Source organism: Rousettus aegyptiacus, unplaced genomic scaffold (assembly GCF_014176215.1).
Source record: "Rousettus aegyptiacus isolate mRouAeg1 unplaced genomic scaffold, mRouAeg1.p scaffold_m13_p_16, whole genome shotgun sequence".
Taxonomy (NCBI): domain Eukaryota; kingdom Metazoa; phylum Chordata; class Mammalia; order Chiroptera; family Pteropodidae; genus Rousettus; species Rousettus aegyptiacus.
In genome coordinates this window covers 27,631,646-27,648,066 of record NW_023416291.1, presented here as the reverse complement: position 1 = coordinate 27,648,066, position 16,421 = coordinate 27,631,646, and the positions used below count along the sequence as shown (strand labels likewise).

Here is a 16,421-nt window from a genome sequence, read left to right as displayed (position 1 = left end):
CTTAAGATTGGATGGTCTCAGGCCAGCCATAAAATGTTTCTTTAATAACAGGATGATGGTTCACCTAAAACATTAACAACTAAAGGAGTAAGCAATGCTAAGATCCGAGGGAACAGACATTCATAGGGAAGAAACAGCTGATGCAATACTCTTTGGCAAAAAAAAAAAAAAAAAGAATTCTTATCACTCAACAAATAGGTTGGAAACAGGAACAGATTGATAACTGAGGACCAGATACATAGGGCCTTGTGGACTTTGGTAAAATAATAATAATAATAATAATAATAATTCTAAGTGAAATGGGGAGCTCCTGTATTTAATCCACTGAGGCTACTACAACAAAAATACCATAAACTAGGTGTCTTGCAAACAACAAGCATTTACTTCTCATAGTTTTGAAAGTTAGAAAGTTCAAGATCATGGCACTAGCAGATTTGTTGTCTGTTAAGATCCTGCACTTTATAAGGCCATCTTTTTGCCATAACCTCACATTGCGAAGGGAAAACCTAGCTCTCTGGAGTCTCTTTTCTAATGGCAGTAATTCCATTCAAGAAAGCTCTGCCATCAAGCCCTAATCACTTTCCAAAGACTCCAGTTCCAAATATCATCACTCTGGGATTAAAATATCAACATATTAATTTGGGAAAGAGGACACACACATTTAGACCATAGCACCCCTAGTACAAATAAAACATTTATTCTAGTTAAAAAACAAAACCATAAAAAATATCAGATCTGTGTCTATATAGGATAATACATGGCTAACCACTAACTTAATCTAATATATATCAATTCTACTAAACATTGCACAAAATATTTCACACACACACATACATGATTGTCATGCAATATTTTCCTTAGAATCTACCTGAGGACATAATGAGTATGCTAAGTTGTCAAATCCAATATATTTTAGATATTTGGCTAATTTTCGTCGATGTGTATTTTGTAGTAGTTCTGAATATTTTTCATGAAGTATGTGAACCTTTTTCATTAAATTAATTATTATGCTTATATCTCTGGATTCTCCTTCTGTTGAAAAAAATATTAGTATACATAAGTTATGCAAGAATATAGGATTTAAAAAAGCATATCCATATGAATCATACATAATAATTGCAAAATTCATAGTAACTAGCAGTTGAGTGTGTCCTTGAGTTAGAAAAAATAGAGTTGCCAACTTCAGTAAATAAAAATACAGAAAACCCAGTTTAAGATGTGTATTTCATAACATATGCTTATTCTAAAAAATTTGTTGTTTATCTGAAATACAAATTTAACTTGCCTGTGTTTGACTTAGGAGCTTGAAAAAGTTACATGTCTAAGCTTCATTTTCTTTATTCAAATCATGGAAATATTAATAATAGGTCTCACTTCATATAGTTACTATTAATATTAAACAAATTAATTCACGTAAAATGATACAATAATGGCAGCAGTTATTATTAATCATAAGAATTCATACAGAATATGGGCCGAATTGACATTCTTTAAAGAAGACCATTCTATATTTTACTTTTTTATATTTACTTTCCGTGAACACGATTAAGAGATAAATATCTTTCTCTTCCCTCAGATAAAAAATGTTCATTCTCTGGTCCTCATCTAAAATATTGTTGTGCCCCAATTTACTAATTATTTAACTTGTGAATATTCTTTAGAGTATGAGTGTTATATTAAAGTTCTTTCTCTGTCACTGGCATTTGGGCACACAATTTGTTCTCCTGGAATCTCAATTTCTTACATGGAATATATATATATACACACACACACATATATATGTATATGTATATATATGTATGTATGTATATATGTATTTATACATATATAATGAATATATATGTAATATATAATATACATGTAATATATATAATGAAAATATATATAATATAATGAAACAATGTTAAACAAAATGGTGTTATTCAAGGACCTACTGTATGATATACACACACACACATACAGTAGGTCCTCGAATAACACCATTTTGTTTAACATTGTTTCATTATAATGTTCATGAGATGCTATAGGAACTTAACTCCTGTTTATTCCAAAAACCCTAAGATAAAATTAGTTTCACTATACGCTTAAAGTCATAGGACCTATTGATGAATTTGCATGAGGACTTACTGCATATAGTTTTGGTTGTGGTTATCATGCTATGCTGCAGTTAATTCAGTATGTGCCTGAGTCCCTTGGGAGACTGCTCATTAAGTAGCTTCAGAGAAGAACCCATGCTCTTCTCTTCAGAAGCCCCATGGGCACCTAATGAGGTACTCAGCTCATGACTGACCTTAAAGAACTGGTTACTGAATTGAATTTTATATTAAATCTATCCACCAATACCCATCACATACACAAATAGTCATCATGTTATTAGTAGATAAAACAAAAGGAAAGCTTACTCTTTAGACATCAGAAAGAATTCCCAATGTCATACAGACCAGAAGACCCAGCATATGGGGCAATATCAATTCTTTTGCTCTGTTTTTACTGACTTATTACTTCAAGAATTTCTAAAATTAATATTTTACATACCTGGTTTTAAACAGCATTCCATCCATAATTTGAAACAGGTATCCAATCCTACCATTTCTGCAGTAAATCTTACAGACTTAACAGAGCATGTCTGAAGAAAGTTTTCTAGTCTTTTTATTCCAGAATTAAAATTTTCTTTAATTTCCTTTTCAATATGTAAGGACAAGTTATTCCATCTTTCTTCCTGTCTTTTCTCTAGTTTAGCTAGTTGTCTCTTTTGATTTTCCTCAATAAATTTTTCTGCATTTGTCCTCTAAGAAAAACCAAAGAAATAGGAAGAAATCAAAAATAAAACAAATGTATCTGGAAGAATATTGATATTTTTGAAAGGAATATACAATAATTCAAGCCACCAGCTTACCATTTGAGACACTGAAGTAGCACCTTAAAGAACCCAAAAATCTATATTTATACAAGCATGATAATTCAACATTCCCCATTTTGTCTCCTCAGCTATTATTTTCTCAATCCATTATGCTGAAAACCTGTGTTCTGACATTCCAAGTCTATGGGGTTGGGTCTAAGGGATATATACCATTTATAAAATTAGACAAACTGTGGTGTAATCACAAAAACTGCCCAGGAGTATAACATGTTATAGTTTATAGCAAAACAAATACTACTTTTGCCCAGTGAGTCCCAGGAGAAAATTAATAAGTCTGAATGGGGTACAAAGTCATCAGGTCTAATGTTGTAATATCTGGACTACTGTATAAAAAAGAGAATGTTGCCATAGCTGATCTCTATAACGAATTTCTTGTCCAGAACTCAAGGTACATCCTTATTTAACTCTCTTCCATCCTCTCCCTCCTCAGGACAGAAACAATGGAATAAATAACATTGCCTCCTAATGTGAGTAGCACATCCTGACCAGAGTTAAAATGATATCCCAGGAGAGAGTGGTCTACAGGAATAACATTCAGAAAAATGAACTTCCTTAAGCACAAAATAGAGAATGAAGACTCAGAAAATATTTTCAACATGTATGACAAATATGCATAGCTCTCAGCAATAAAAAAGCAAAAGGAAAAAACTCTAGCAATAGTAGATAAAAGGACATGAGAGAAATTCATAGGGGAATAAACACAAATGGATTCTGAATTTTAAAAATATACTCATATTACTAGTGTTCAAATAATTGAGATTAAAACCTCTCACTGAGAGGAATTAAAAAAAAAAAAAAGCCAGGCAGTCTTGTACACTAATGAAGGTCATTATTATAACTGAATGGCTAACAGGGCAGGTTCTAGAGTCCACCCTGTGCTGATGACTCATTATGTAACTTAGTACAGTACAGTGTTTTTCACATAAGAGTCCAATAAATCAATAACATATTATTATTACTTATAATAATATTAAACTAAGAATAAAATTTGATAGCCCTCTTAAATGAGAATATATATTAAAATGAATATCAAAAATGTATATCAAAAGCCCTAAAAATTTTCATAGTCTTTGATCCAGTAATTACTTCTCTAAATAAATTAGGAAAAGGTAAAAGATCCAAATATGATAGCACAAGTTATAATAGTAAAATAATGGAAAGATAATAAATATTAAAAATGATAAAATAAACAATCATGAAAATATGAACAGAAAAAATTTATTCAGAGCTCATTGAAAGAGAAAGTTCTTCAAAACAAATTGTTTAATGGGGAAAAATAATAAAACTATATGTAAATTTAAAAATTGTTCAAGTGTATGTTTTTAAATATGTATTAATTAAAATATTTGGAAGGATAGTCACCAGAAAGTTAACTTTGTGGGTGGGGTAAAATTGTAGTGATTTTTACAGTAGTTTTCTAAATAACCCAAATTTGTGTTTCATCTTCATAATCTTTTTTTAAAAGCTGTTTAAAATTTGGGAAACAATGTCTTATTATGGAAGCATACTTAATGACACAGAAAAATGTCTATTATATATGATAGGTGGAGACAGATTAAAAGCATATACAGGGATTTTTTGGGGAAAAAAACATCATGAGTAAAAATGACTGAAAGTTTGTATATCAATATGTTAACAGTGATTATTGTGAGATGTGAGTATAGACTTTTTTCCCCTTTTTTTCTACCTGTTTTTCTATGTTTTAAAAGAAAAAAAAATAAAGAATAGAATGCCATACTATAGATTTTATAGCCACAAAAAATGTGTTTCAAAAGATTTTTAATAACATAAAAAAAATGACTGCAAGGAAATGCACTAAAATGCTAAAAATGTTTAACTCTGTGTGAAGATCCTATTGGAATTGTTTTCTCCATTATATTTTTCTTCATTTTACAAGTATTATAAAGGCATCTTTTATAATTCATGGTTAGTATTTTGAGTATACTTGATTTGGCAGTTATTTTTAGAAAAACAAGTTTTTTCTTCTCTAATAACACATGAGATTACCAATGTGCATAATGGTGGATACTGTTAATGAAGATCTCTGATGAAAAGTGTAGACCTCAGGAGCCCCATATGACTGAGTTTGGATAGAGCAAGACTATACCTGGAGTTTTGTGTTTTTTTTCATGGAAGAATTTTCTGGAGGTGGTAGAGTTCCTCCTGTTATAAACTTTACTGATCTGTTACTTCCTACCAAAGATTTTCCCAAGTTGTAATAAAACAGATGTAATTTCTGTATTTCCCTTCTTTCTTTGGCACTTTTGGATTTAGCTGTAGGAAACAAAAAGAATTATTAAAATATGCTCACAATGCTATTTATAAATAGGAGTTTGATTCAGAGAACATTCATGAAAAAGGTTTTGACAAATATCCTTAAAAATTTGCACTAATCAAATTATAGACATGTTAGAGACTGAGAGATAGAAACTCAAATTATTTGAGCCATATTTAAGTAACATGGATCAATCTAAATCAGTGTCTGTCATTTGCATTTTCATTTGATTATGATGTACTAGGCATTATGAAAATATCCCATAGAATAAGTCAATGTTGAGTTATGCCTTCCTTTTCTTCCAGGACATCAAAATCATAACAGAAACCTCAGCTCTTTGGCACTGTGATGGTACTGAGCACCGGGTCCAGTACAAAGTACATGGACACTCACAAAAGCATCTGATTTAGAAGCAGAGTATCTGAAAGCTACTCCAAAATTAGGTCATAAACATTTGGCTAAAACGACTTTATCAAATTTCAGGTAATATCATATAATAGACTCTAGAACAAGAGTAAAATTTGCAGACTATTCTTTTTTTGCAGTATCAGATACAACTAAAAGGTATGTGTTCTTTTTGTATTCTGCTGCCAAAGCAAATTTTTAATCTTTATTTTTAAATTACAATTGATATAGAATATTATTTTATGTTAGTTTCAGGTATACAGCATTGTGATTAGACATTTATATAATTTACAAAGTGACTCCCACCCCCTCCCCCAATTAGTCTACTACTTACCTGGCACTACCAAAGCGATTCTTCTAAGATATAAATTTGACCGTATTACTCATGTGGTTTCAACGTTTCAGTGGCTTCCTGTTGTTCTTCTATTGTTCAAAATCTTCACTAAAGCCTGTGTGATTCAGACTCACCTCACCTCAATCTCTGTACTCCAGGCTCTCTGGTGGCTTCTTGTCGTGGTGTAGCCCTACCGGTTCCCACCACTACCACACACTCAGTTAACTATCTTCATCTTTCGGATTTGGCTTAAAAATTCCCAAATTCCTCAGTCCAACTCTCTTCACACCCTTTGCACCTGATTGTAGTACTCATTGTAATTTTAAATATTATCTCTCTAACAGTGTGTTTACCATCTGCTTTCCCTGCTAGACTGTGAGCACTACAAGAGCAGGAACATACCTTTCATGTTCCCTGCTATACTCTCAGAGTTCAGCACAAAGCTGGGCACATCATAGGTCTCAATTCACAGGACAGATGCTGAATGCATGTGTCAGAGACCTGCAATATTAACCTGCCTTTCACTTTCCAATCTATAAGAAATCCTAAGTGTATGTAACTGATTTTTAATTTTTCCTATACAGATTTGCTGGTACTAATTTTAAATCCAAGAAGAAAATAAGATTAGAAAACTATATTAACCTATAATATCTCAGTGCCAAAATAATGATTAGATTATTTGAATATTTAAGATGTTTCACTTATTAATATAATTACTAAACTGTTTTAGAGCAAATAATTTAACTAGTAATTTGAGCAAATGCTGAAAATATAATGTGATTGATGAAGGCATTGGGTCTCCTGAGATAAAACAACATGAATTTTTTAATGGAGAAGAACAAAGAACTAAAGAAGAGTTAATAATAACATAATTTATTGTTGCAATCTAAAAATATCTTCTTAAAAGACCCTGTTTCAACAAAACTGATTTTTCCCCCCAAAAGATTGATTGGAATTACATTTTTCATACTATAGAAACTAGCTTATATCTGGTTCTGATGTGAAAGGTGTGGAAATTTGTATGATGGCCTGAGAGAGTGAAGGGGACTATAGATTAGATTTCATTAATTTCAGATGAGTCATCTTTTTCTTATACATACAATACAATTCTTTAATAGGTAAGAATGTTGAAAAGGTTTACTAGTTATTAGTTATACTTACTATCACTGTTGCACCTAGTCCTTTCAAAATCATCACTGAGAGGTCTAAAAGAATGCCAATGTATGAGTTCATCAAATTCTTTCTTCTTAGAAAGAGATGTAATAGCTGGGTCATCACTGGGGAAAAAAAATCAAAAAGTATACTTTCAAATGCACACATTGTTTCTACTGTATATGTTTTGAAAGAAGAGAAATGAGTTTGGCTGACAGACTGGATGTGTATAAAAAATACAGAGAAGTTGAGCATGATTCCAAGCATTCTGGCTTGAGAAACTGGAAGAAAAGAGAATGTGGAGATAGGAACACTAGGGGAGGATGAGATTTCTGCCAGAGTAGGAGTTTGGTATTTACACATTGAGTTTGGGGTGAGACATCCAATTAGAATCAGGAGTGCAGAGGACTGAGTCAAGATATAATTTGGGGATTTCATAAAAAAAAAAAAAAAAGGTGGCTATATGAACTCAACACTTGCTAGCAAAAATGTGTCCTTTGATAGATGACTAGATAAAGAAGCTGTGGGACATACATACAATGGAATATTAATCAACCATAAGAAAAGATGAAATACTGCCATTTGTTACAACATGGATGGATATTGAGATTATCATGCTAAATGAAATGTTAGAAAAAATTGAGAACCATGTGATCTCACTTATTTGTGGGATATAAAACTGAAAGCAACAAGCGAACATGACAAACAAACAGAGACTATGGACACGGACAACAGTTTAGTGGTTACCAGAGGGAAGAGGGGACGGGGAGGTGATAAGGGTAAAGGGAGTCAAATACATGGTGACGGAAGGAAATTTAACTTAGGGTGGTGAATGCATAAACCAATATACATATGATGTATTATTGAATTGTACACTTGAACCTGTATAATATTACTAACCAATGTCACCCCAATAAATTTAATTTAAAAAACTAAAAAATAAATTTATGATATTAGATGACCAAAGGAATGATGATCCACTTTGTTAAATGTTAATGGTTTCCAGGTTTGCTTCAGATCTTATTTACTGTCAAGAAATAAAGCATTGCACATAATTTTAAACTTCCTAGATGCCGCTAAGAAATCTCATTCTTCTCTCTTCCAAAGAGCAACTGCTACCTTGTATTTATCATGCCCATGCAAGTTCAGACGGCACATAAATATCATGGAAGGTACATCCTTCCCTACCTTACTGAGTTACATGAACAATATGATTTTGAGATTATACATGTTGATGTATATGTTTGTGTGCAGGTATTTATTTTCACTGTGGAATAATGCATTGTATTAATTTCCTACAATGTACTTTTTATTTTCCTACTGATGTATACTTATTTTACTTCTATAGCAACATATTGCAAAGGTCATTAATGCAATTTTTCTTACTTAAATACAGGAAAGTTTTCTCTAGGTAAGTTGCAGGTTGTAGAAAATGCACATCTCAAACTTCACTAGATCTTACCAGCTTTCTGTTGATAATGTTCCATTGATAATGTTTGGATGTTTCCATCCTTTTTTTGGCTTGTTCCCATTGCCATACATCTTCGCATCACTTTGGCATCACTTAGTCTTGTAAATTTTACCAAAAAGAAAGGTGTTGAATAATGACTAACTGTAGTTTTAATTTTTTTTGATTAACAGTGAGGTTAAATATCTTTTCTAAGTTTTATTGACCATTACCACACTTACTCATCAATTATTTAGCCTCTCCTATTCTTTTTTTTCGTTTCTTCTGCCTCATTCATAATTTTCTTATGAATTATAGGAATTCTCTGTACTAAATCTTTTGTATTAATCCTATGCTGGTTATATTTTAAACATCTCTAATTTTGTTTTGTATTATACTATTTAATTTTAATATTGTCAAATGCATGACTTTTTTAAACGAAGAGTTTTATATAGCACTTGAATGCTCTGATAGCTCTTCCTTGCGGTCACAAAGATATTTTCCTATATTTTCTTCCACAAGTATGATTGTTGTCTTTTCATTTAGATTTCTATCCACTTGAAATTTATTTTGTTGAATGGTGTCATGTAGGAATAGACTTTCATTTAAAAAAAATACAGATTTTTAAAATACATAACATTTGCAAGAATAATTTTTTATTTTCAAAATGATTTGTTTTGTCATATCTTGCATATATAAAACTAGTATACTTTACTTCCAAATGCTCCAGTCTCCTTGTGAGACCACCAATAACTATAATTTTCCCACCATACACATTCCAGAATGACGGATAATATTTGGAGTTCTTAAACCACCCTCAGAACTAGAGCCATCAGACCAGATATGTCCATTTATCTTTCTTCGCCTGAAGTCTATGCATATAAGGTCACCATACATCATTACCAGACTATAATCTTCACATGAATCAATTTCAATAATCCCACTAAACCCCTTCACTACATCTTCTAGACTAGAATTTAGAGACTGTCAACAGCACTTTTCTTTATCCATAAACTCTTTGAATACTCCTTTCACCCAAGTGTCTCTAACTAAAACCTGACTCTCCCCTGAGAAACTTTTCTGCTTCCATTATTTCCTCTTCAAGTTTGTCTATTTTTTTTTGTTGTTGTTTATTTCAATAACTTTCTTACTATTGGGCCTAGAGGCAATTGTATACCCTCCTTCAGGACATCTGTTTCCCTTTCTGTCCCATTGAAATATATGCTTTTAATATTGGATCAATAGATTATGCAAATAAAAATGTAGGATATACAGACAAATTTGAATTTCAGATAAACAACGAATAAATTTAGTATAAGTACCCTTCATTCAGCCTTAATCCACTGTCAACTCTAAAACCCTTCCCTGTTGTGAGAGTTATCCTCCTGCTGCTCTGTTTCTTTCACTGAAGATATAAACCTAGCTTACCGTCTTTCTCCTTATTATTTTCTTTTCTCATCATTCTCGATGATTTTGAGATCCACCTCAATGATTCCTTTCACATCTGGCCTTTAATATCTATACCTTAGCTACCACCATACTTCTACCACCGCTCCTTTAATTATACCCTTAACTTGTTATACATATCACAGAGGAAAAGGTAAAGGAGATATTTCTATATTGAGGAAGGAAAGTTTTTTTTTAAGAAAGATAGAGTAGTATTTTTTAAATTATGATAATTGATCACATAAATAAAGCAAAATTCATAAAAATTCTAATTAAAATTGATCTTCCAACATGGAATTTTAATCATATATGTAAAATATGTAAACAATAAATCCAGTTCACTATACTCAGTGATACAGAAATATAGATATCACAAACAGGCAAAGTTTTTCTGTAAATACCTGCTTAGAAAAGGTAGTTCTGACAAAATATCTCCGGCATAATCTTCTATAATTTCAGCTTTCAGAGGAATGAGTCCCAATTTTTGAATTTCTTGATTTGATCCTGGTAGTATTCAGGAATACGATTAAAATTTGAATATAAAACTCTAATAATAATTTACCATTGTGATGCAAATGTTTCTGAAACAGCAAAGCTAAACATTTTCGATGTTCATTGCAAAATGAATAATACTTCAAAAGAATTGTTGCAAATGAGGATGTTTAAATAAAATTTATATAACACCTATTAAGTCACAAATATAAGTATATATTAAGTGAACTGATGTAGAATTTTATTTCAATTGAAGTTGAAGGCATTTGAGAAATAGTCACAATATCACTATACAATCGGGAAAAGACAATTATTTATTCTGAACCACAGTAAGAAATATGCCTATTTTCCACAGATCGAAGGAAATAAAGTTTATAAAAATGTCTAAATTCAATCATCAATATTAATAAAATGAAATAGTATTACAAATAATATCTGTTTCTTTGATTAGTTGAAACTTAAGAGAACATTTATATATCTTATTTAGTCCCGAATAAACAGGGACTAATTTTCCACATAAAAAGGCTGGTCTAATCTGTCAGTCACAATTCCTAGAGGTCTACTTAAATACAAGCCAGTTTCTCCATATGAGCTTTAGCAAAACAAACTTTTTAGTAGAAAATATGGTAAAGCTACTATTACAAGATGCCTCTGTTCCTGACTATGAAGACAGACAGACATGGATTCAGCTCTTCTACCATGGATTAGCTATGTGATTTATGACACCTCAAAACCTGATCTGTAAAATGAGATTGACAATACCATGAGGAGGGCCGTTTTGAAAACCAAATAAGAAAATTTATTTGAAAGGTAAAGCACAATATTTAGTAATATTTAATAACTGTTAGCTCCTTTTCTCATGTCCTCACAATAGGTAGGTAGGTAGGTAGATCGATAGATAGATGATAGATAGATAGATAGATAGATAGATTGATAGATAGATAGATAGATAGAAAATGTGTAGGTATAAAAGCTAATCAGCAGAACTAACCCTGAAAAAAAGACAGAACTTTAAACCAATGTCATCATAATAAAAAAAAAAAAAAAAAGAACTTTAAAAGGTCAGGTTTTTTTTCTAAACATGGATTATATTGCTAATCTCTTTCTGTCCTGAATGAGATTAATGTTAAAACATTATCAGTACCTCTAGGTGTTGTTTCTTTCTGTGTAAGAAACAGTCTGGCTGTTGTCCTAATGGGTATGGGTCCTCCAAAATCCTCATCCCCCGATAATGTTAAGACCGTGTTCCACAACTTCTGATACTCCTGCATCAAAGTGTCACCTAATCCCAAATTTAGCCCTAGGTAGAAGAAGAAATATATTCAAATTAATAATTAAAGTCTGAGTGATAGTCACCATATTTTCTGTTTTACAAGCATGTGAATTATTTCATAGGTTTATGTCTGTGAGAATCTCTTTTTGGATGCTTGAAATAAAATAGAATAGGTTCTCGTGTATTTTTCATGTTGTAACTAATGTTATAAGAAAGCGAAAATATCTTTGAACTGTTACTGATGTTACTATAATTTTCTATCACTAAGAAAACAAAACCAGGGAGGCCAACGAGATGTCTGTCAGTGGCGTCAATATGATAAATAAAGGAGCCAGGAGCCAAGATCGGTTCTGAAGGTCCTGCAGGGGGGATTGGGTCAAGGTTCCCCTACCGTGCATCTTCCTCCTTTATATAATACTCCAACCTGACACTCTTTTCAGATTTCACAGGAACAATATCTTGTTCAAAACATTATATGCAAATGATCTGATATATAAAAGATATGCAATAAATGGTAACACAGCACATTGTTCTAGGGTAGCTCCTATAATCCTTTCATTTAAACTTTTTTTTCCCCAAACAGCTATATTGTCACATAATTTTTTGGGAAAAAAGAAGTCCTCACACAGTCCTCTATGGAACCATTTACCTCTTGTGAAAATTCAGACTTTCCATAGAAAATAACCGTGAAGAAACTTCCTATCAATTTTAATTAGTTAATGAATGAATAGCCCATTGCCATTATTTGTCAGATACAATTCTCACCCACCCACCAAAAAGTGAATAATTAACTATACAGTTATTTAAAAAATACCTCTACTATATTCAATTTCATAATAATAAACAATATTTTTCCACAAACTATTATCTGTTAAGTCAGGCAGGCCAGTGAAATTCACATTCCAATTATTTCTAGCCTTTAATTGTTTTAGTATGAAAAATGTGCATTTCTTCAGCTGGAAAAAAAAAAAAAGAAAAGAGGCATGTTTTAATGATACAATTTTTCCAGGATAAACATATGGTCCTTAAACTTCCCTCAACAGATCTATGCCTTATACAAAGAAAAAGAAACTAGAGTAAATATCAAAATACAATGTCCTGGCATCGACAAAACATATAACTGTATACAAATGACTTACCTTTATGTTACATTTTCCACAACTATAAGATTACATGGTTAATCTATATCTTCCAAAGTAACTTGTAGTTTTAAAATGAAATGATTCTTTTGAACTCAGCACAATCGTGAACATAAAAAATAATCCTTGATTGACCCAAAATAATAAAGTCATTATAGAGAAGTTATCATTTATAGAGAGATTCAATTAAAAGTTGCTTATGGCATCATTTAATGAGTTAGTGCCTAAATAAAACACAATCACACATCTAATGGGGTTTCTTAAATATAAAATAAAATATCGCCTGCATGCATAATACAATTGTTCTGATAATGATCAGGTAATAAAATCAACAATGCAGTTTTACAACAATAACTATACCTTAATTTACTGTATTATATAGGTTTCTCAAAATCTCATAAAGGTATTACTTTATCCCTTTATCTCATACTGTGCTAAAGCTAATGGGAATGATTTTACTCTTAGCAGGCTTAAGTTATAATGAAAGAGATTATGTAACATTCTCTTTGCTTAAAATTTTTTGCAAAATGTATTTTTTTCTTGAACTAAGGTGTTAACCCAAAATAAGATTGCAGTACACCACACAAAAATATTTTAAAAATATAAAACTGAGAAGCACTATGATAAATGTGGAAACTAAGATTTTTAGTTTCATAATAGCTGACAAATTACTTTTACATTAATTTTTCTATTTTAATTAGTAAAGTATACACATTTAAATGATATAAATAATTTATTACACAGACATATCAATAGTAAAAATTGTTGTTTCTTCAAAGAAATTGATTATTTAGGATTCTTCAGACTATGGGTCATTTTACATGTAGTTGAATTACTTTTGTTATTGAGTACTTTTATATATGACCAGACTATCTTTCCTAGAAACATGTTTTGCTTGTTGGTAGCAATTTTTAAGATGAATACAGAAAAAAAAAGCAAATCATAAAAAGAAAATTATCCTGCCTTCTAACTTTTGCCTTATTGAATTTACAGTATTTATGAACTTTCATGAGGTTCACCTACCATTCTTAGAAATGGTGGAAGTGCTCTGTCCCAAATACAAGTAATGATTCTACTCTTCGCTCTTTGAAACAGGGGTAAATGTTGAAGGAAAATCACACTAAGGCAGTGCATTCTGCAAAGATCTGCTGCTTCATTTAGTGCAAGTGGTTTCAAGTCCTAGAAAAACATGAATTTTAAAAGTACCATCTACACATAGGCAATGTAAATATTTGGATATGAAATGACATCATCTTAAAGCATCTTACCCATAGTTTTCCCATATAATAAATGTATTTCTATTTGGTTATTTTATTTTAAGAAAAAAATTAATAAGCATATGATTTATTTTTTTAAACAGTACAGCTAGTAATTTTGCTCGGGAGTGAAGATTCTTCCAAATAGAGCCCCAGTATATACTGTATCTAATGCTTTTATTTTTTTTTAAATGATAAAAGACGGTCACCTGTTTGGAGGCATGTCTAGTACTTGTTTATTTATAATCTCAAAGCAGAAATACAAAGAGGGCAATAAGGCTTCTGATTGTCATACCTGTTCCTTAATACAAGATATGCCTATCTGCTAAGTCAGTGCAGTACACCAAAACAAAACAAAACAAAACAAAACAAAACAAAACAAAAACAAAAAACACAGGTTTACATCCTAGCTCTGCCACCAGGTAGCTGTTTGACTCTTACGCACTTATAAAGTAGGATAACAAGAATATCTACAGTTCAGAATGGCTGTAAAGATTAATGGCATGTGTATAAGTTACCTAGCATTAGCACATAATAAAGACTTAATAAAAAATTAGCTGCTATTATTAATAGTAGTATCACCATTATTAACAGAAAACATGAGTTGTGGGCCAACAGTGGATGGCTAGTTATCCGGGTTCACCTTCATCACAGCCAGTTATGCCACTCTCCATCAGCTTTTGCAAAGACTAAATTTCACCATCTATTCCCTAAAATTGGTCAATGACATTCTCAACAGCCATCATGATCAGCCAAAAACAAGTATGAAATAGGTACTTATCCTTTGGTCAGGGAAGAAAGGAGTGACAAGCCCATTGCAGAAAACAAAATAATTATCCTAACTCGTTTCATAAAGAACCCTTCATGACTTCATAATAATATGATAAATACATTTATATCAATGTTTATTCAACAAACAAGTGACAAACACATATTTTCTGTTTGATAAAAAGTTTAACCTATAGCTATTACTCATAAGTGTTGTCATATCTTTAAAAGTGACATTAGGGTCAAATATAAGGTGATGGAAGGAAATTCAACTGTCTGTGGTGAACACACAATGCAATACACATATGACATATTATTGAATTGTACACTTGAAACCTATATAACTTTATTAACCAATATCACTCCAATAAATTTAATAATAAAATAAAATGACATTTTTATGAAAAAAAATAAAAGTAACATTTAATAAGTAAATTGTTTTGAAAGAATCCCACCTGCACGTTATGATTTTCTGTGCCTGTGTTTAGGTTTTCACAGTCTTGTGCATTATATAACATTTTTTTATAGAGTTTTAGTGTTACAGAGCATGAAATGGAGCAGACAACACTTCTGACATCAGCTCCTTCTGGCCACAAATTCTGAAGCAAGGACAAGGTTTGATGTATCTGCAATACAAAAAAATTTTAAAGACCTACCAATTACAAGGGACAAAATTCAAAGCTCAGGTTATATTTAACCCTAGGAAAAAAAGTTGAAATTTTTCCATTAATAAATACTGAAATTTAATCTTTCAAAGAATAAAAGAAAAATGAAATCCTTAGGGGAGAACAGAACAGTTGGAAAATGTTTAATGAAAAATTAAAATGAAGCTGTATCTAACTAGGCTCTAAGTACCAATTTAATACTAATAACTATTTCTCCTCCCCATCTATATACTCTCTAACAAATCTGGATAAGCCATACCCACCCAATTTGCAAGTCTCTGAATGATTAACTTGTAAATTCTTCAGTGTTGTCAGTTCAGACAATTTTCTGTAGCCATTGATGCATCTGAAACAAATATGAGGTATCTGCCTGATGTTCAAAGCTGTCTTCTCATAAATTGATAATTAGGAATCACTGCTACTAACAGTATTATCACAACAATCTCCACACTTCGGTGAAAGTTGGAAAGGAGCAAGAATTCGAAAGTTCAGTGAGGTCACTAGACTAGAGTAAGACATTGCTATACAGACTTAAGACAGTTTTCTCTGTGTCAGGGTACCAAAGTCTGAGACAATAATCTTGCTTCTCCTAAAATTTAAGACGTTAGACAAGTCACCTAACTTTATCCATCAATTTAAAAAGTTTGTTATGTGTCTACAGTCTATGTATGGTTTTCAGGGATTTTATTGTAAGATTGATAACACAACCTTGTAGAATATTGAGCAAAGTAGTACCATGATATAAGATTTACATTTTTAAAAAATCTCTTTAATTACTGTGTAGAAAGTAAATCATTGGAGATCAAGAGCAGGAGCTGAAATACAGGTAGGTTAATGAATGCTAGTCCA

The 16,421-nt window shown here is 31.4% G+C and overlaps 1 protein-coding gene across 6 annotated transcripts in view; it reads right to left on the bottom strand.

Annotated features, from left to right (window-relative positions):
- LOC107512535 (probable ATP-dependent RNA helicase DDX60) overlaps window positions 1-16,421 on the bottom strand; it is a 74,095-nt gene that overhangs the window by 42,766 nt on the left and 14,908 nt on the right. For all 6 annotated transcript variants that reach the window (XR_004954895.1, XM_036233621.1, XM_036233620.1 and 3 more), the window contains 9 exons: window positions 15,363-15,533; window positions 13,907-14,062; window positions 12,559-12,700; window positions 11,616-11,771; window positions 10,381-10,483; window positions 7,096-7,211; window positions 5,028-5,194; window positions 2,536-2,788; window positions 869-1,032 (listed from right to left, as the gene is read on the bottom strand). Coding sequence is in view for 5 of the 6 variants with exons in the window: in XM_036233621.1 (XP_036089514.1) it covers window positions 869-1,032; window positions 2,536-2,788; window positions 5,028-5,194; window positions 7,096-7,211; window positions 10,381-10,483; window positions 11,616-11,771; window positions 12,559-12,700; window positions 13,907-14,062; window positions 15,363-15,533 (1,428 nt within the window). In the remaining variant the exon portion in view is untranslated. The remainder of the gene's footprint in view (window positions 1-868; window positions 1,033-2,535; window positions 2,789-5,027; window positions 5,195-7,095; window positions 7,212-10,380; window positions 10,484-11,615; window positions 11,772-12,558; window positions 12,701-13,906; window positions 14,063-15,362; window positions 15,534-16,421) is intronic.